The 20,644-nt window shown below is 41.1% G+C and overlaps 1 protein-coding gene across 1 annotated transcript in view; it reads right to left on the minus strand.

Moving 5' to 3' along the window:
- Epdr1 (ependymin related 1) overlaps nt 1-19,476 on the minus strand; it is a 31,807-nt gene extending 12,331 nt beyond the window's left edge. The window contains exon 1 of the mRNA XM_048460876.3: nt 18,947-19,476. Within this exon, the coding sequence (XP_048316833.3) occupies nt 18,947-19,224 (278 nt within the window). The 5' untranslated portion in view covers nt 19,225-19,476. The remainder of the gene's footprint in view (nt 1-18,946) is intronic.
- Nucleotides 19,477-20,644: the final 1,168 nt, after the last annotated feature.

The following is a 20,644-nucleotide window of genomic DNA, read 5'->3' on the forward strand; positions in this document are numbered from 1 at the left end:
CAATCTTCAAAAATAATAAAGAGCATACTTGATTGGGAAAACCACTTGAAAATCTTGGTTACAGACACACACACACACAAACAAAAACAATAAAGATTACAGGACAGGTAATATATATGCTGATCCCTCTACTATGGAAACAGCTCTGAGACTGAATGAGACATAATACATCTTGTTGGTTATAGTGTCCTCACGACAGTTTGGTTAAGTAGTCCAAATGGACTTATGAAGTTGACAGATGCTTTTAACCTGCTCAAACATAGAACAAAAAAATCATTTTTAACTGACTTGTGCACACTACATACTCCATACATGTGTTAATATAGTATATATATGTGTGTGTGTGTGTGTGTATGTATGTATGTAAAGGATATATATCCTTTAAAATTTTATGTGTTTTCAAAAAAGAAACTAGAACCAATAAAGACAAATAGCCTAGGTGATTCTGTGCAGTTTGCTCAAAATTATGCATCCAGAACAACTTCAAAGCTGCTAGCTGAGATGGTCCAGCCTCACAGACTATTCAGCCATGACTCCAGATAAGCTCTCCACGTTCTCATCACACATAGACCAAACAAAAAATAATAAAGCTACCTCTCCTGGTACTTAACCATTATCTCAATTTTCTCAGGGTCCCCTAAAGGTGATGTCAGACAATAGGAAGCAGTCTGGAGATCATAATGTCCTCATTCCCAAGAGGTGGGGTAGTTTATGGTTTATCATTGTTTAGAGGGGTTCGTTACAAGTTGTTATCAGTTGTGGTCAGAACAAAAAAAGCTGAAAAATGGAGATTAGATTCAGGGACCTCTTTCTGAAGAAAAAAAAGGGGGAATACAGTATAGAAATGGTGGGATAAAGGGATGGATCATTGAGTCTACTTTTGAACAACTACTAGTCTCAAATATTTTACATTGGAATGGGTTTTTGTAGTAGCTTTGAAGTTGTTCTGGATGCAGAATTTCGAGAAACTGATACAAACGGATACAAATTTAAGGTAATTTTTGTTAGAACATACTCTCTATATTGTTTTTTACTCTTATTTAAGATATTTTTGTTTACTGATACAAATTTAAGGTTATTTTTGTCATACTGCATGTATGTTTCTATTTGTGTTTAAGGTATTATACCTATGCAGTTCATTTAACAATGCAAATTTCTAGTCCTTGAAAGTTATTACTACAAACTATTTAAGATAATTAAGAAATAAAGATTAGTAGTTAGTCATCTATAACAATCAAACTTATAGTCATGCTGTTTAAGGTCAAACAGAGATATGTTTTAAATAGATGATAGTCTCCTGATGGAGGAGGGTTAACTGTCCATGTGTTACTTTCATTGGTTAGTAAAGAAACTGCCTTGGCTTTTGATAGGACAGCAGCTTAGATAGGTGGAGTAGACAGAACAGAATGCTGGGAAGAAGACAATGAGGTAGTCACCATTACTCTCCTCTCCGAGACAGCTGCAGGTTAGAATCCTCCTGGTAAGCCACCACCTCGTGGTGCTACACAGATTATTAGAAATGGGTTAAATCAATATGTAAGAGTTAGCTAATAAGAGGCTACAGATAATGGGCCAAGCAGTGTTTAAAAGAATACGGTTTCCGTGTAATTATTTCAGGGGTAAAGCTAGCTGGGAGGCAGGCGGCGGGTGGCAGTGGGAAGCAGCCCACTGCTCCTTCTACAGTCTCCAAACCTTTCAAAGACCCATAGAATATGGCATTTAAAATACTTAAATAACATAAAACTTTTCATGACAGTGAGATATGTCTGCTTCTCACAGCACTAATTTATCTTAGGAAGGATGATGGAAATCAAAGACTATCCATATGGAGTCTGTTTTATTACGGCAAAGTTAGCAACTGGGCAAGAAACGGCCCTTGCTCATCTATTGACAGTACACCTGCAACCTGGAAAAGAGGGGCAAAAAAGAAGGCAACTGTCAAACTCTGCCAAGAAAAGGGAGAACAGTCCTTCAAAACTGCTGCTTCACAGAAAAGTCTATCAGATATTCTAGGCCAAAGGTCAAAGACTGATTCCTCAATGTTATGGAGGAACCCTAGGCGATTGTTCAGGCAGCCAGCTGTCTCTGTTGTTTCTATAGTTTTGAAAGTTGTTTGCTCTGCACTTGCTGTTTACTCAGGTAATATTATATCCTTCTCAGATCTCTGATGGAGTTGAAGATGAGATAGTTATAGCTACAGTTTTCCTTGTTATGAAATTTTAAAAAAACTTACATAAGAGATATAAAGTTTATAAGGTTGAAAAACATAAAAGTTTAAGGTATTTATCTAAGAAGATGTTTTTAGGTCTAAAAAGATACTTTTAGGATGGTAATACAAGTTATGCTAAAAATGGTTTAGGTATAAGACTTTGTACTCATTAAGATAGGATAGATCAGACATATTATCTGAATGTGCCAAATCCAAATGGACTAGGCATTGTGAGTATACTTTTCACCTGGCATTTGCTCTTACTGTATATAGTTTTATGATGCTAGAGTTAAAACCTTTCCTTTTTATTTAGACACAAAGGAGGAAATGTTGTGGAATAATTGTACACTGTGTGACGATCTATTGCTGTGATTGGTTTAATAAAGAGCTTAACAGCCAACAGTTAGGCAGGAGGTATAGGTGGGACTTCTGGGCAGAGAAAGGAAGTAGGAGGAGATAAGAGAGATGCAGGGGAGACACCAATGAAATGGAGAAGAAGTTGGGCATACAGAATGAAAAGATGGGTAACAAGTTACAGGGTAAAATGTAAATTAACAGAAATGGGTTAATTTAAGTTATAAGAGCTAGCTAGAAACAAACCTATGCTATGGGCTGAGATTTCTTAATTAATAAAAAGTCTCCATGTCATTATTTGGGAGCTGGATGACAGGACAGAAAAAGACTCATTACAAGGTCCTCTGCATACATCCTGTGGTTTAGCTTGGGGTTTTTGTTGGACTCCTAACAATGGGAATGGGAGTATCCCTGACTTTTTGCCTGTTTGTGGGACTTTTTTCATCCTCTTAGGTTATCTCCTTGAGCCTTAATGTGAGGGTCTGTGCCTAGTCTTATTGTATCTTGTTATGCCAAGGTTGGTTGATATCACTAGGAGGTCTGCTCCTTTCTGAAGGGAAATGGGAAAAACGGGGAAGTCGTGGAACTTGGGGAGAGGCAAAGTCAGAGGAGACTGACTGTAGTTAGGATGTATTATATGAGAAAATGAAATAAATAAATAAAATTTAAAGTGTGCATTTTACACTAAAACTTAATAGTGAATACCAGGGTCAGGATTAGATTCAAAGTCTGCTCATTTATTAGACTTATTCCCATTCTCTAATGCTATGTCCCATTCTAGTCTCCACAATGAGAGCAGTGATTCTCATCTACTCAGAAGTATGTGATCATCTCAGACACACTAAATTACAGACCAGGGAGTGCAATGATATTATATTTTGATTACAAAAGATCTTTGGCTTTTATGGAAGATATTGGTCAAATCTTGGATTGTTTAACCTGCAGTATAATAGATTAGTAACCTTCTGACTCTCAGGAGGAAAATCTGAGCTACAGCCACTTGTATTTTGGCATACATGAAGTGTGAGTTACACCCTACAGTAATTACTAGACACAAAAGAGAAAAACACTTGCAAAATTCACTGTGAACTTTCTGCCAATCATATACAACTAAAAGAAAACTAGATTACTTAAGAATGTAGTCTGAGGTAAAGTTAAATCAAAGTATAATTTATGTGTGTAATGTAAGAAGCCACAGGTGACAGACCTTCAGTACTTGGACACTAGTTCAAAAGAGAAAAAAAATGCTCAAGAAATTGAAGTGCTTTCTCTTCCAAAATTTTAGCTTGATGGATACTGGCAACATGTACAAATATTCTTTCATCTGATGGGAGACAAAGCATTTTTTCCTTGAGGCAATAGTTCAAGCTAGTTACAGATACACAAAGGAATGACCCTCATTATTACTGAGGAGCCCATGTTGCCATGAGGCATGGTGTTTTCTATAGTTATATGATATGGGGAGTAGAAAGGAGTTTGAGGCTGGGCTAGCAGTCACCCTTTCTTTTTTAAGTAGGTAAGTATCCTTTCCCATCAGGCTGAAGTAGAAACTCACACACTTTCAGAGAACATTTAATGAAATACTTAAAAAGAAAGTCAAGATAAAAATGCAGTGGTGTTAGTGTAAGCCAATCCAGAGAAGAAGAAGAGGAAGCAAAAGATGAAGAGGAGAAGATTTAAAGCCGATTATTTAGGTAACAGAAATTTAAAGATGAATAAGTGGATGAAAATGTTAAAGACAAAATAACAAACTATAAAAATGCATGTAAGAGAACCAAAATATAAGTAAAGAGACTATTCAAAGAACAAGGAAATAAGATTAAACTTCTAGAAATAGAAGATACAGAGACAGGGGAATAACTCAAAGGTAGAGCAGTTGCCTAGCATACTCAAGCCCTTGGGGTCAATCCAGAAAACTGAAAAAAAAATTTAATTTGGAAGAGAATGAGATTTAAATTTTTTATAGTGGTAGACATAACTTAGACATCAAATTCAAGAATAAAGTGAGGAAAAAGCTTCAAAATGTGGGCCAGAGAAAAACAAGTTAACTAAACTCAGGGCTAGAGAGATGTCTCAGGTGGTGAAATGTTTGCTGTACAAGAATGAGGACCTGGGTTTAATTCCCAGCATCTGCTCTAAAGAGCTGAGCCCAACAGAGTGTTTGTAATCCCAATGTTGGGGAACATAGACAGGAGGATCCTGTTAAAACTGTAGGTAATCTAGGCAAATTGAAGAGATTCAGGTACAATGGCATACAAATGTTGTCTCAAAAATAGAAAGAAAGGAAATAAGGAAGGCAGAAAAAAAGGAAGGAAGGGAGGAAGGAAGGAAGATAGGAAGGAAGGAAGGAAAGAAGGAAGAAAGAAAGGAAGGAAGGAAGGAAGGAAGGAAGGAAGGAAGGAAGGAAGGGAGAGATCAAGGAAGAACCCTAGTGTTGACCTCTACATAGCATTCACATTCACATACACACCAAAAAACTAAACTAAAGTTAGTTTGGTGTAAGACTTTGGTTCTAGAGCTGTGGATGTCATAAAAATATTTAAACAAAAAATGACTTTTACCCTCTGATTTTTATGTACCTATAGCTACCAGTATGCAACAGCAACAAATAGATACTGTCAGACATTAGCAATCACAGATGTAAGAAAACAACCACAGCTCTCTCTATGAAAAAAAGTAACCATAAATTCTTTAGCTGACTGAAACATGAATCAAGGCAGAGTTCAGATCTGGGGGAAACAGGCATGGAAGACATTTCAGTGAACAACAATAAAGTAACATGGTTCATGCTTCTCCAGAAGACAATGTGACCAAACAAGCTCCTTAGACCTGAGAGCATACATACACTACAAAAATACCTGGGCTATGTTTAATGAAGGAGCTGACCTTTCCAAATCTGGATTCATGATGGTGAAAGAGGAAAGATGACAAAGTACCAAAGCACTTTTAAATTCTTCTCAACACCCTAAGTGGAACTTAACTAAATGTCTGCCTTGTTCAATGGTAACCATTCTAATGTTAGGAAGGCAGGACCCCAAACTTCCTTTTCAGACTCCTGAAGGAGAGTTAAGATCTCATAATGATGGATTCTCTGGGGCCTCAAGAGTCTACAGATCAGACCTGGAGCAGGCAAAAGCACCACTATTCACAATCACAGAGTGTGTAACAGAGTGAACAGATAGAGGACAGGGTTCTGAAAGGGAAGAGCTCCCATAACCACAAAATATACAGCGTAGAAGATCCAGCACCTAACAGGGCATCTCTATGGATGTTAAGGCTGGGGGTAGGTTCTTCCTTCAGAACTCTTTGCTCCTACAGATGTGAATCTGCAAGATCATTATTCCTGGTTCACGGTGATCTTTTTTTTGAAACGGAACTTCCATCTTCTCACACTGGACTCCACACTTCCATCAGGACGGATAGCACTAGTGAAGCCCAATCCTTCCTCAGAAGGCAAATTTGCCTTTCTCCACCGGAACACCACAATTGATCAGCATCTTGTGTAGGCACTCCAGGCAATAAGACTTGAGATTCCAGGAGATCCAAGAGGCGTCTCATCAAGACATGAAGTGGATGGTTTGGATGCTGTGGAGTCCATGCAGATCACAACCAGCCCTACAAGTGTGTGCAAGCTTGGCTATATTATTAAAAAGAATTGTGCATCATCACTTACCCAACGTCACTTCAGGAAAGGGGAGGTGATGTCATGGCAGGCAATCTATGATACAAATCACCAAGTTGGCCATGTTTTATCCACAGATTAGAATACTTTTCTTTATAAGATCAGTGAATTACTCACGACCAATGTCCTTGTTAAAGCAGCAGCCTGCCAGAGTCAATGGTGAGTTATGACCCTACTCTCCCTAGACACCATCACACCACAACAGTGTGACATCACCCATCTATTTCTTCTTTATAGTATTACAAATCACTACACTTAATTAATCTACTTAGAGATATAATGTGAAAAGTTGGACACTCATATTCTTCTGGTGGGAATAACTTTCCGGAAAATCTTGTTGAAAACTCTAAAAATGTACAAATCCATTTCTATTATTTTCATAAATAGGAACTTCTTAATATAAAATTTAAAATATTTAATATACATTGAATGAAATGTAAGGTTACATATTTTACTGTCAATTATAATAGTTAAAAGCAGAGAATATGGAAATGCTGTGGTCCCACGATAAGAGATGAGCTGAGTAAATTATGTTCTGTCATCAGCTAGTGGTTGATTATCATTTGGTAGCATGGGAAACATGAACGGTGACTTTTTAAATTTAAAAACTGCGTTGCATACTTGCGTTTTACATTTTTGTAACAAAGCTGGGGATTGAATACATGTAATATAGGTTTTCTAAACTGAACTAGACCTTAGTCCTTCATTTTCACTTTTAAAATGTAAACAGAGGAATAGAAAAAACACTGGCAAGCACATGTGTCAGGGCTGTAAATTCTGGCTGAAGTACTATGGATAAATGAGCCTCCTTTCATTTGCTTTTACCGTTGTCTAGATTTTGCTGTCATGAACATGCATAATGCCAATAATATAAAAGTTGTTGTGAGGGGGCTGCTAAGCCCCGAAATAATCACACAGAAACTATATTAATTAAATCACTTCTTGGTCCATTAGCTCTAGCTTCTTATTGGCTAACTCTTACATATTAATTTAGCCCATCTCCATTAATCTGTGTATCTCCATGTGGCTGTGGCTTACCAACTAAAGTTCCGGCATCTGTCTCCAGAGAGGCTACATGGCATCTCTCCAACTCCTCCTTTCTTCTCCCAGCATTTAGTTTAATTTTCCATGCCTACCTCTATTCCCTGTGCAGGCCCAAGACATTTTCTGTATTAACTAATGGTGTACATAGCATACAGAGGGGAATCCCACATCAAAAAGTCATAAAACAGTATATATCATGTTTGTATTTTTTTATATCACATTTGCACTTGACACATATTTATTGAAACTTACTGTTTGCCCAGAACTTCTTAGTCCAGGGATCCAACAGTATATCATACTAAACACAGATCCTCTTACTTCGGAAAATATCATGAAGGCCAGGCAACTTAACATACAAGACAATGGCAGACCATAAATAGTAGCCCGAAGAAAGAAGCACATGATGTAATGGAGAGGGCCTTGTGGGGAGGGTTGTGCTGGGTGGTTACAGAAGGTCTCTGTAAGGCTATGATGGGCTGAATTCTGAAGCAAAGAGGAGCCAGGACCTCTAAGATGACAGAATTGGACTAGTAAGCTTGAGTGAGCATGTACATGTACTACATCTAAAAAGCAACCAGTGATGACTGGATATGGGATGCATCCAGTATGCATTGTAGAAATCTCCTCTGATGTTCAGGTGGCATGGTAGTAAATGTGCTATGTGAGAAATTCTGGACAGTTTTCATTATTGTATTTCTGTTTGTCTGTTTTAAATCCTTCTCTCATGAGGATTATAGCGTCACTAGCACTCATTTCCTTACTGACTGGTTCAAACGATTTTAGTCTGGTTCTACTTAAGATCCTGAAGCGAGAGCAAGACCATGCAGAAATCCCTGAAATTTGTTTGAGACAAGGCTGATGCAAGAACAACAAAAATAATAAACAATACCTTGATTGTTTAAGGCACTGAGGTGGGTATATGAGGATGCTGAGCGGGGAGACAAAGCCTTTGAGAGTAGAGTGGTTCTGCAAGGAAAAAGACTTTCTAGGGAAGTGGGAATGGCCAATACAAGTTCCAAAGTTATTAACACGCGGAGGCCATGGGCTGGCAATGAAAGCAAAGAGATAGGCTGTGGAGGGGCCAGGGAGCAGAAACCACATAGATGGACATCTATGAATGGGGGCATTGAAGCTAAGGCAGATGGAGTTGTATGACACAGCATTTATCTGAACATAATCACTTAGGTTACCATGCTGGAAAACAGACTAAAGAAGGCCAGAGCAAAAGTATGGGTATTAACAGGAGGACACAAAAATCAGGTAAGAAACAGGGATGGTTAAGACTAGGAAAACAGAGAACATGTGATCAGATTCTGGGTATCTTTTGAAATTATAATCAGCTGAAGCCAGGCAGTGGTGGCACATGCCTTTATTCCACTTGGGAGGCACAGATAGGTGGATCTCTGTGAGTTCGAGGCCAGCCTGATCTACAGAGTGAGTTCCGGGACAGCTAGGGCTGTTATACAGAGAAACCCTGTCTTGAAAAACCAAGAAAAAAAATTTAGTCAAGTGGTAGTGGCACACATCTTTTATCCCAGCACTTGGGATGTAGAGGCAGGTGGATCTCTGTGAGTTCAAGGACAGCCTGGTCTACAAGAGCTAGTTCCAGGACAGGCTCCAAAGCTACAGAGAAACCCTGTCTCAAAGGAAGAAAAACCAGAAAAAAAAGAAAGAAGGAAGGAAAGAAAGAAAGAAAAGAAATTATAATCAATTGGATTTACATCATGTTCCTTTGGCAAGTGTACAAGAGAGAAGAGAAGGGTGACATCATAGGTTTATGCTGACCAACCAGAGCTGCTGTACCTAAGATAGGGGACGAAGTTTAGTTTATATGTGTTTGTTTCTTTGGTTTGGGTTTAGTTTTGGTTAGTTTGATTATATGCAGAGGAGACACTCATTTTAGAGATGTTGAGTTCAGAATGACCATACATTCCAGTAGAAGACATCAACTAGGCAATTAGATCCATGAGTGGAGATGTAGGAGATTTCTAAACAGAAGGTAGAAACATGATGGGCAACTCTCATGAAGAGGTGACATTTAAAACCATGACTTACATGACATCACCAAGTCAGAGGATCTAGACAAAAAGCAAATGGATGGGATGCCCCGCCTTCAATCACTGACAGTGTAGACAAAAGAAGAAAACAGACTAAGGGCATGAAGAGAGGACAAGGAGGAGGCAGAGTCTGGGGAGGGGCTGGAGTGGGAGAGTGTTCACTCTGCACGTATGAGGACGTGGGTTTGGATCTCAACACTAACATAAAACCTGGTCATGGTGCCACACTAAGAAGGTAGTGTGTTGAAAGACAAGTAGAAGAGGTACATCTAGGTGGAAGGTAGGTATTGAGAAGAAGAATCAGGGAGAATGAAAGAGGACCCAAGAGGAGTTTGGAGCTCCTGGTCCTGCTCAGAGCATTCTCCATGGAGCTGTGTGACAACAGTTTGTAGTGTTTGAGAGAGCCTTGCAGGACAGAGATTTGTATTAGTGTAAGATATGCTGTAAAGAGGAGGAAAATGAGTTTTCAGCTGTTATTCTTCAAGAGATTTTTTTCCTTAAAGATGGATAAAACAAAAAATTGTGAAGGAATGAAACAGGAGTTTTCACTGGGATCAGGAAATATATGACTGTCACATTTTCTTCCAGGAAGAATAAACTGCTAATTGACATATTTTCAGATCTTTGGGCATATGGTCCTTGACCACCTTCTTTAAGGTCAGGACTATGAAGAAACAGCTCAAGGTTGTTGGAAAGATGTTTTCCGAACAGTAAGGTGATTGCCTCTGATTCCCATTCATAAGTTAGTCTTGACTCTTCTTGACTTTGCTTGGCTATTCCTTTATTTGCATTGCCCTTTTCTATTTCCCCATCCTTGAACTCCAAGGTCTCTATACTCTCTTGAGGCAAACTCCAGTTCTTCCAAGAAAACACCTTTAGAAAGAAAGAAAGAAAGAAAGAAAGAAAGAAAGAAAGAAAGAAAGAAACATTGCAAATCAACACGGTTTATCCTGTGAGGCTCCAGATGCTACGAACAGTATTTTTTCCCGAGTCAATAAAACAAAACACTATCTTTAGCCATCAGAGATAAAAAGGTGGAGCACAGATCCAGGGAGGAGTCAGGCTCAAGCCTTAAAGTCAAGTTATGACTTCTTAAAATGAAAGTTCAATACATGCAGAACAGGGTTCATGCCAGTCGACCTCCCTAAGACTTACAGACACTCTCTGTGGGCTTGCAGTGATTCCAGGTTGATCAATTCAAGAGAAACAAATATCCAGAGAAAATGGAACTTCTCTTCTTTCTCTGCTTGGACAATACAAACTAATGCCTTTACAGAGGAGGCCTAAGAGTAGATTTCTGCAAGGCCTCTCTGGGGGACTGAGCCTCACTGTGAGGAGGGAACACCCTAGCTGAAAAATTGGTCTTCAGTGCATCTGAGGATGAAGTCTTCATGCAATATGGGAACAGGGAACCATAAACTTGACAGGGCCAAGAGGAGAATGCACCATGTGCTGTTGAACTGGAAATGGAAAGGACATTGAAATACTTTCATGGGTAAAGATGAAAATTTAGCGCAAGAGATTTAAATATGTGCATATCTGTGGATGAGTGCTTGAGAGTATGGCTGTGCAGGTGTGTGTATATGTGAGGTGTGTATGTACGTGTGATTGTGTTAAGACCCCTTGTTTTTGCCACAGCAAGACGGGTAACAGTGCTACCTAAGAGCAACGAGCACAACTAGACGAGGATTTTGATTTCCAAGTGTTTTTCTCCAGTATCAGTAACCAGGACTACTTGAGAAACAGTTCATTCCAAGGGAAATACAGATGGCTGTGGAATATCTTACTGTGCCTCAAAAGAATAAGAAATGTTCTAAAGAGTATCAAAGCCAACTGGAAGATGTTCCTCTGGCAAACTGGGGAATCAAAACAAACAGGGAATACAATGATATCCTTGAGTCTTACTGAAATAAATACTAAGTTTATAGTTTGATGAAGAATTGGAATGAAAAGGATGCAAAACTATCTTCCCATAAAGTTACTTATTAATTATAAAGCAAAAAGATGTCACTTTATGATGAAGCAATGTGACAGACAACGTTATGTGACTATAGTGATCATACAGGTACAATATAAATAGCATTAGTTTTGAGACACCTCATGCTGAGTAACGTGAACATGCCTAGAAGGCAACAGAGGAACAGTGAACAAAACACCAAGACAGTAATCTTTAAACATAGCAGCTTTGAGAAAGACCTGAGGAATTGTTCTAGCAGAAAGAAATCAGAGATTCAGTACATCAATATCATACTTAATCTATATTTTTTTCTGTAAACAGCAAATAAAAGTTAGCCAACAAAACCTGGAGATACCTGGGTTTCAGATGGCGAAATTGAGCCAGTATTGATGGTCTGTTTTATAGTTGTACTGAAGGAATAGAGAAGGTCCTTGCTTGTAGGAAATACACAATGGGGTATCTAAATATCATGAGCATTTCCGATTGCCCATGAACTCCACAATAAAAGAAAAACCTCTTTATACAGTATGGATAAGTAGGAGATAATTTCAAAATAAAGTGAGATAATGTGTTTGGGAAATAATCACCATCTTCATTTTCAAACATACGAGAACTGATTTTGAAGGTGCTTTCTCATAAGACCGTTTAGCAGGGAAGAGAAGTGGTTTCTGAGCTCAGTGTCAACGCACTGATGGCTACTTTTCCTTTTGTTCAAGCTTAAAAGAAAAGAAGGAGGAGAGAAAGAAGTTTAAATTTACACAAAAGGACAGGGTGAGAAACTCTTTAGAATCTGTGCCAAGTTTGCCAAAACATGGTAGAAGCAATGAGCTCAGTGTAACAGACGCACCAATATGTTCTCATGGTAACAGCAATCCTGTGTCTCCTAAAGAAAAATACTTAGACACTAGCTATTATTGAAATTAAATGATTCACACCTCATGGCTGCCTAACATCATTTCCCCACTGTTTCTAATACATACAGTTAGTTTGATTTTACAACAGAGAAGGTAAATGCTATTCTCTTCCCTGGGAACGACCAAGACAGATATAAATCAATCACAACTTTAAATGAGAATCCATTTGCTACTCCATCTGTGACATACATAGCATCACTTATAAATAAAAATTTCTGATGGCATATGTTAGATCAATTCCTGAGCAATCTATTAAAACAATATATCCATGCAAGTTCATCCAACGCCTGGTCTCTTGTGTGCAGCTTTATTAACCCCAACCCTGAAACCACCGTTTGTAAGCTACGGTGTGTTATGGAGGCCCTGCAGGATTCATTTGTGTCTACTTTGCTATCCCCACATAAAGATCACCATATTGACTGAATTATAAAAACAGCCTTCGTTTCCTTAAACCTCTCCAAATATAATTCCCATGAGTTTAATCCAATAATCAGAAGAAAAAGTTGGAAGCAGAAAACAAAATAATATCAATTGCTAATATTTCCCATTCTTGGTTCAGGCTTCTCTTATCTGAAGCTCATAAAGTATTTTAATTTATTCCATCATCTCAGGGAACAGAAATCCTGGAAAATCCTAGTCATTCCCCAGTAACTCTCACTGGGATTTTCCATAACTATCTAGATGTGGAAGAAGACTCTTAAGAAGTTGATCCAATTCTAAACCTACGTCTCAACCTATTAGTAAATTAAAAAAGACAAGCATTCCTATTTTCTTCAAATAACATCTGGTTGCTTGGCCGTACTGCTGTTATCTGAAACCATTTTGAAATTTTACCAACAAATCTACATTTAATGAATCTAAAGTATATTTATGCACAAAACACTCTCTTCTACACCTGACTTAGGGAAAGAGACAGATCTGTGAGAGAGAATCCAGACAAAAACTTGGGAAGAAATAGAACGCAACTGCCCCCTACAAGCTGTACTGTGAAACCATCACATGATGGTATAAAGACAGAGATGGGAACGCACCATGAGGACATGAAATCTAGGTCAGCAAGATTGGGCTGTGGCTTTCAAGTACAGTGTCGATGTTTGAAACCCACTAATTAGTTATGCAGTTACGAAGGAAAGAGACTTCCTGACTCAGGTTTGAATGGTGCCAACCTGTGTTCTATTCAGAGTGGGAGGAGTCTAGACCAGCAGATGGAATAACAGGGGGACCCAGAGGCACCACAACTGTGAAAAGAAACGGTTTCCCCTTCAGCTCCACAGGTATTTTAGCTGGAATTGCGTCGCTGTAACAGAACACGGTGGCCAAAGCCAACATGGGCAGGGAGGGGTTTCAATTTGCATCATTCAGGGAAGTCAGTGCAGGAACTGAGGGCAGGAATCTAGAAGCAAGAAGTGGAGCAGAGGCCATGTGTTTTGCTTCCTCGCCCACTTTCTTGTTCCACCCAGGACTGCCTGCCCAGGGGTTGCTCAGCCTCTAGTGTCCTGAGCCCTCCTATATCAATAATTAAATTGAGAGAATGTCCCACAGACTTCCCCACAGGCCAGTTTGGTGTGTGGGGAGGCATTTTTATCAACCAGGGGTCCCTCTTCTAGAATGACTTTATCTTGTGTTAAGTTGAGAAAACCTAGCTAGAACAATTGACACTTATCAACAACACACAACACACCACCATTCAATTGCAACTCTTCTCATTATAATATAAAACATCCCAACTTTTAAAAGTCCCACAATTCAAAAATTCACACACTTGAGAAGGTTGGTTGTTTTAAAAATATTTAAAAACTCAAAGTTCCAAGCCTTTCTAAAATAGCCTGTCTCTAAAATTCCAAAGTCTGTAAAATTCCAAACTTCGAGCTAAAAACAAAAACAAAAAAACCAAAACAAACAAATGAACAAAACTCCACCTTCTTTCAGAAAGGGAAAGCCAGGGCACAGCTACAACAGATTAAAGCAAAACTAAAATCCAACAGTGTCAGGAGCTCAGTGTGAGCACAATTTTCAGGATTTCCTGGGTTCCTCCAAGGACTCCATATCACTACCTCTACCATGGGCGGCACATACAATGTCTCATAGGTTGAAGCTGCCTCCACTCAGCAGCTGCAGCTGTTCTTAGCATCCTCCCCCAGGGTACTGCTCCAAAATCCTGCTGCAAGTGGGCACCTCACCAACTCTTCAAGGACTCTGACCCTGCCACATGCTGCCAAGTCTCAGCTTTTCTCCACGATCTCTTTAATCCTGGTGCTTCTACTATAACTGGGCCCGAACCTTCACCAGTGGTCTCTCCTGGCCTCTCACGGGGCCAAACCTTAACTTCTCCCCATGACCTCTTCATGCCTTCACAACCAGTAAAGCCTGAGAAACTTTATCCATCACCAGTTAAGCGGCCAGCATGGGGTAAAACCTTGGCCCCTCTGGAGCACCGCTTCTGTGTGCGGAACTTGAGGAAACCCTGCCCAGAAAATTTTGTCTCAAACATGTTGGTCTCTACTTAATCACAACTGATTCTTCTGCCTCAGCTGGCCAGTATCAATTCTACCAGCAAAGCAAAAGCTCCACATTAATTGCTATTGATTCAAAATACTGAACAGCCTTAGAGTCTTTAAGGGGCTCTCAAACTTTCCTCTAAAAACGTCACAAGCCAGTCCTTCATTGTCTACACTGCTCTGCACACTATGTTCTCAGGTTCCACATCAGGTCATTAAGCTCTGAGTACCCGATAGCTCTTCCATCCCAAGGTCCAAATGCTACCACAATCCTCCCAAAAACTGATGGTCAGGTCGGTCCCAGCAATACCCTCCTCCTCGTATAAATTTTTTAGTTAAGGTCTCTTGGGCTCTGATAAAACAGCATGACCAAAAGCAACTTGAGGAGAAAAGGATTGCTTGATCTTTCATTTTCATATCACAGCTCAGCACCAAAGTAAGGACAGGAACTCAAAAAAGGCGCCCAAAACCAGGAACTCAAGCAGTAGCCATGGAAGACACTGATAACTGGCTTGTTCCCCATGTTTTTCTCAATCCAACATTTTATCATCCAAGATCACCAGCCCAGGCATGGAGCTGCCCCCAGTGCGCTGGGTCCTCCCACATCAATCAGCAAGCAAGAAAATGCCTCACAAGTCAATCGGTTAAGTTTTCCTCTTCCCAAATGATATCAGCTTGTTTCAAGAGGACAAAAAAACTAGCCCACACAGCATGATAATTGGTAAATATTATTCTGTGATGAAACATTTATTTGTAGTGAAAATCTCATTGTTGTACATGAAAACTGAGCCTAAAACAACCACCAGGCTTTTATTCATGCATTTGTGCCAACTCTTTGCTCATCATCTCCTGATTGTAATTTGGCTCCTCACATGGTTTTGAACAAAAGGAGAGAATGATCTAGTCTATCTCTGTGGAGTTGAAATGACTGGTCTCTGTGCCAGCTATAAAACTTTTTGAAATACAGTTTAGCATTTGAGTCTGTGTACTGAGTCAGTTCCCAGAGGGAGGGTATTGGTGTGTTGTTAAATCCACGTGTATAAGTTCAGAGGGGCTGGCAGTGAGTCTTTAGCATATGGAAAACAAGATGCACAAAGATGATGATGGTGGATGGTAAGCAAACCAACTGTGACCACTCACTGCACACCTCTGTGCTATGAGATAAGGCAATGTGCTATGTGCTTTATATACTTCAGCTTACCGAGTGAATCATCACAGCCTTCTGATAAATTAGTTGCTATAAGATCCCTATTCTATAAAAGAATAAACCAAGTCCCATAATACTACATTAATTTACAAAAGCCCACTTTCAGGAACTAGAATCTGGCCTAGGTCTGTGGGATTATGTAGTCAAATCTCTTAAAGAGTTAAAAAATACTTTTTGGGTAAGAATGAACCCTCATCTTGTCCTGGTTACACTGCTTAGCATCAGCAGTGAACTCTGGTCATTCCAGCCCATGTTCTTCATGTCTACTCACCAACAGATAATCACTGTAGAGTCTTCCTATATGCAGTTAAGGAGTGGTGTCCCACCCTCACTCTGAATGGAGAGAGCAAGACCTGTTCCATGCCACCAGTGCAGTTGGTGTTAGGTGCCGTAGTGGCAACTGGCTTGACTCCTCCCTTTCTCTTCACACCCTGCTACCTCTGACCGCTCACACATCATTACCTCTTCAACACTTCCACAATGCAGCCACGTGTCCAGTGTCCCTACATCAGAAACCACCAGAAATCACTTGGGTTTAAGCTTCTCTGAGACTCATTCCACGCTGCTCTCATTTTCTTAAACCTCTTTAGGATGAAACCTCATTCATGTATCTGGCAATTTTTATGCCACCAAATGATGACGTCCCATTGTTCAAACTCCTTCAGCATGAGCTCTCTCCACACCCTGTACCTTCATCTCTCAGAGTGACTTGGCTGATGTTCTCAAAATATACTTGACCCTGCTTGAAAACTCCCAGATGACAACACACTGAGCCCAGAGTGCACATATACTGATGTCTCCTTTGCAAATAGTTTCTGCATGTCACCCTGGTGGATTCACTTAGGTTTTAGGGGACCATTAAACGGGGACGTCGCTTTCTCTGAAAGCCCTGGTTCTGTGCCATCATAGCTGTCTTCATCACACCTCTCTTAATCCTTCATCTTACCACACAATGATAATGAATTTATGAGACTTCATCCTCAGACTATAAGCTCCCTTAAAATCAAGGCCCACTCCATTGATAACTGTCATGGTGTCTGCCATGAGCAAAATCTTCCTGGACGAAGAGTGGATGATGGGATATGAACTTAGTATCTTACAGATGTAAGAATCTGTGCAGCTTTCATAAGCCTTGGTTGTGTGATAGAAGGAAAGTTTGCCAAGCTCCCTAGGTCTTAGCATCTCTATGTAAAATGGAAATCATAAAATCTATCTACCCTGTGATGTGTTGACAGTTAAACAAAATTATATAAAACAGACCTAGTTTCAGCACTACTACACTATATAACACACTCAAATGATGGATACTATTATGTCTGTCAAGACCCAATGAAAAACATTCGTTGTTCTTGAAAATCTTTGCACACATTCTGATTCTTTCATAAAGACACTGCTGTGTCATGCCTTCCAGACACAGAAGTAAAGCTGTCCCTCTATATCCAAGGAGGACTGGAACCAGGGTCTCTGTAGATACCAAAATCTATGCATGCTCATGTCGTTGATCTAAGAATAACAAAAAAATTGCATGCAGCTTACAAATATCCCTCCATCTATTCTCAGCTGCTTCCAATAACAAATATAATATGCTATGCAAGTCAGTTTTATATTATTTAAAGAACAAAGACAAAAAATAGGATGTATGTGCTCAGTACATGCAATGTGATTTCACGTATTTTCTGTCCATGATTGATTGAATTCTCAAAAGTAGATTCAAGAGTAAAGTGGGTTTCCTGACTTGGTAGTGTGTGGTCTTGTACTCTAAGTAGATGGTGTGGAAGATTCTGACTTTTCCCTATTTGTAGCCCAGAAGCCCGACACTTCAGTGGCAAATGATTCTAGGTGAAATGGTTTTCCCAAGCTTTGTTCTGTGCTAGAAATTAATGGTTCCCATTTACCACCAGTCGTACTGCCCACTGCAGCCTTCCACCGTGGTCATTCGTCATACCTTCCTGTGGCACAAATGCCAAGAGGAGACGCCAGCATGGCCACATGAAGCACGCTGGGAGACAGCAGAGGGTGGGGGCAGGGAGACAGGTGGCGATCTTAATTTAGAAACTGGGTCTTAAAGGGGCCAGAAAGGTGACATCCCAGGAAAAGTGCGTTGTCTGTCATCACAAAATGGAAAGATAACACTGTCAATCACGGGTTTGTGTGCATGTGCACATGTGCGTATGTGAGCATGTATATGAGCATGTGTGTGATAGAATGCCCTCCCATTTTGAAATTGGCCTGGTCATTAAAAACAGGGAACAACTGAAAAAATGACAAGAGAAGAGGATAGGTGAAAGGAGGATTCGGATGTTAGTACTTGTGTCTCGTTGGAATTTAACGGGGCATTGAGTACATATGCTCTAGCGAAAGTTTTAAGATGGCATTCAGTACATATGCTCTAATGAGAGGTTTAGGGTGACATGTATTAATACATGTATCTAATGGCAGTTTTAAAGTGACATTACCTTGCTTTCATGGGAGTTTTAACTAGTTTTTCCAAAAGACAAAATGTTCAAGGTTTAAACAAAAATGTTAATATTGTAATGAGGTAAAGAGTTTGTATACTTTTAAGAATCATTTCCCTCTTCTTTAACAGTGCTGTCCTATGAGCCACATGGTGGAAGGAGGGAGAAAACTGACTTGGTAAGTTGTCCCTTGGCCTCCACATGGACACACACGGACACACACACACACACACACACACACACACACACAAGGTTTTGTAATTGTAAACAAAATCATTAGAGTATATTTTGTGTCTCCCTTGAAGGCGACTTCTAGAGAAAACACGCCCTAAGCTGCAGGGGGCTCCAGGTGCCAGAAGGCTGACTCAGCAGTGAAGACTTGGGGCTAAGTTGGGTGTCTGGCTGGGTGAATCCTTTCTTTGCCTGCCTCTGCATCGCCGCCCCCAAGAGCCCCTGTAAATTTCTTGGGGGTCGGGAGGAGCCAGTCGCGGCTGGAGGTCTAGCTGGGGTGCCAAGCGCCTTGACCTGGCTTCCCCTGGCCGCCGCCATGCCCTTCCACGCCGCCTACCTCTTGCAGGGGATCAGCGCCTTCCTCTCGTCCAGCACCCGCACGCGCTGGTTGAGCCCATCGTAGGACAGCAGGGCGCGGCTGTTGTGCCCGCTGCTCTGCTGGTACAGAACCTGGCGTCCCTCCCACTGCTGGGGCGCCTGGCAAGGCTGCGGGGTCCCCGGTGAGCCCGCTGTCCCCAGGCCGCACAGGCCGCACAGCGCCCAGACCCAGAGGCCACCCAGCAGCCAGGTGCCCCGAGGCCCCCGGACCACCCGGCGGGGAGCGTGTGCGTGCATCACGATCAGCCGCCCCGGGGTCAGCCGAGCCCAAGAGAGCGCGGAGGCCGGGCGTGGGTGCGTGGTTCGTTCTCTCCGCGCTGGGCGGAAGGTGAGCTCCTGGAAGCCGGGCTCGGGAGTGCTGGCCTCTCCCGCTTTTCCGCTGTAGAGGCTCAGAAAGCGGGCCTGGAAAAGCCGCTAGAATCGCCCAGGAGCTCTAGCTGCCCTGGCGGCTGCTTACTAAAGCTTGTTTTCACTGCTCTCTGCTGCCAACAGGAAACGCAGCGGCAGTGCTGCCACTAGCATCCTGAAGGGCATTGAGATTTAAAAGGTTTGGGGCGGAGAAGCGGGAACGAGCTAAGCAGGGACTCCTTTCTCCAAGAGGCGCAGCATTCGACCCGCAAAGCCTCAGTGGGGCGATTTTGCGGGGTCCATCGGGAAAGCAGAGGTGGAGCACTTTCTCTGGCCACTGTAATTTGTCTATGGCAAGACTGCGACCTGTTTTTTTGTTTTGTTTTGTTTTGTTTTTTAAAAAAAATTTTAAATGTCGTGATGGACCCTGAAGAAAAGACACTACTGGTCGCGGGGCAATTTCCAGTCTCGAGGCCTTTATGTTGCCTCGAAGTCACCATTCAGTGAGATTCCTCTCTGTTCCTGCATGGCAAAGCTTCAGGACTAGAGAGGTTTGTGTGTCTTAGGGTTTAAATCTGTGTGAACAAATTGGGTTTGTGTTTAAGTAATGTTAGGATTAATACTATACAACCAAGTCCTGAGGAGACCATTTTCTTTTAAACGCTCTGGCTTTACAATTTGATTTACATTTGCACTGAATAGCAAATAAGTTGAAGAGTGAGCGAGTAGGAAGTGGTTGAGGGTGTTCCTGAGTGAGGGCTGCCTAAGAGTGAGCCCTCCCCAGATGGGCCCTGAGCAGGTCAGGCAAACCAGGCTGACAAACCAGGAGCATGGTCCCGGGTAAACGTGGACACTTTCCCACGTGGGCGCTAGATAAAGCAAACGCGTCAAATGGGAGGGGGAGAGTGCGAATTAAATAATCCCACATTAGCTTCAAATAGGGTATACTAAGGTTTTTCTCTATTAAAAGGGAAACTCACAAAACAGGAACGGGGGTCCTACATCCAGGTGTGGAGTGCGGGAAGAGAGGGGCAAGAGGGTGGGACCTTGGCTGTTTGGTGTCCAAAGCCAAGCCTCAATCTGGTCCAGCCTTTCAAAGGCCATTGACAGCTCAGGGGGAAATGGTGGGAAGTCCTGAGTCTCTTGCTCGCATTAGGAAGTTTAGGGGTTTAAACTTGGGATTTCGCCATTGGAAAAGTCTTGAGATGTTGTTTAGGCCACCCTCTCTGCTTGATATTTTCCTGGCATGGCTTGGCATCTTTGGAACTAGAGACCCATTCTGTAGGAAACAAGAATACCTATTTCGGTT

Source organism: Myodes glareolus, chromosome 14 (assembly GCF_982192425.1).
Source record: "Myodes glareolus chromosome 14, mMyoGla1.1, whole genome shotgun sequence".
Classification (NCBI taxonomy): Eukaryota; Metazoa; Chordata; class Mammalia; order Rodentia; family Cricetidae; genus Myodes; species Myodes glareolus.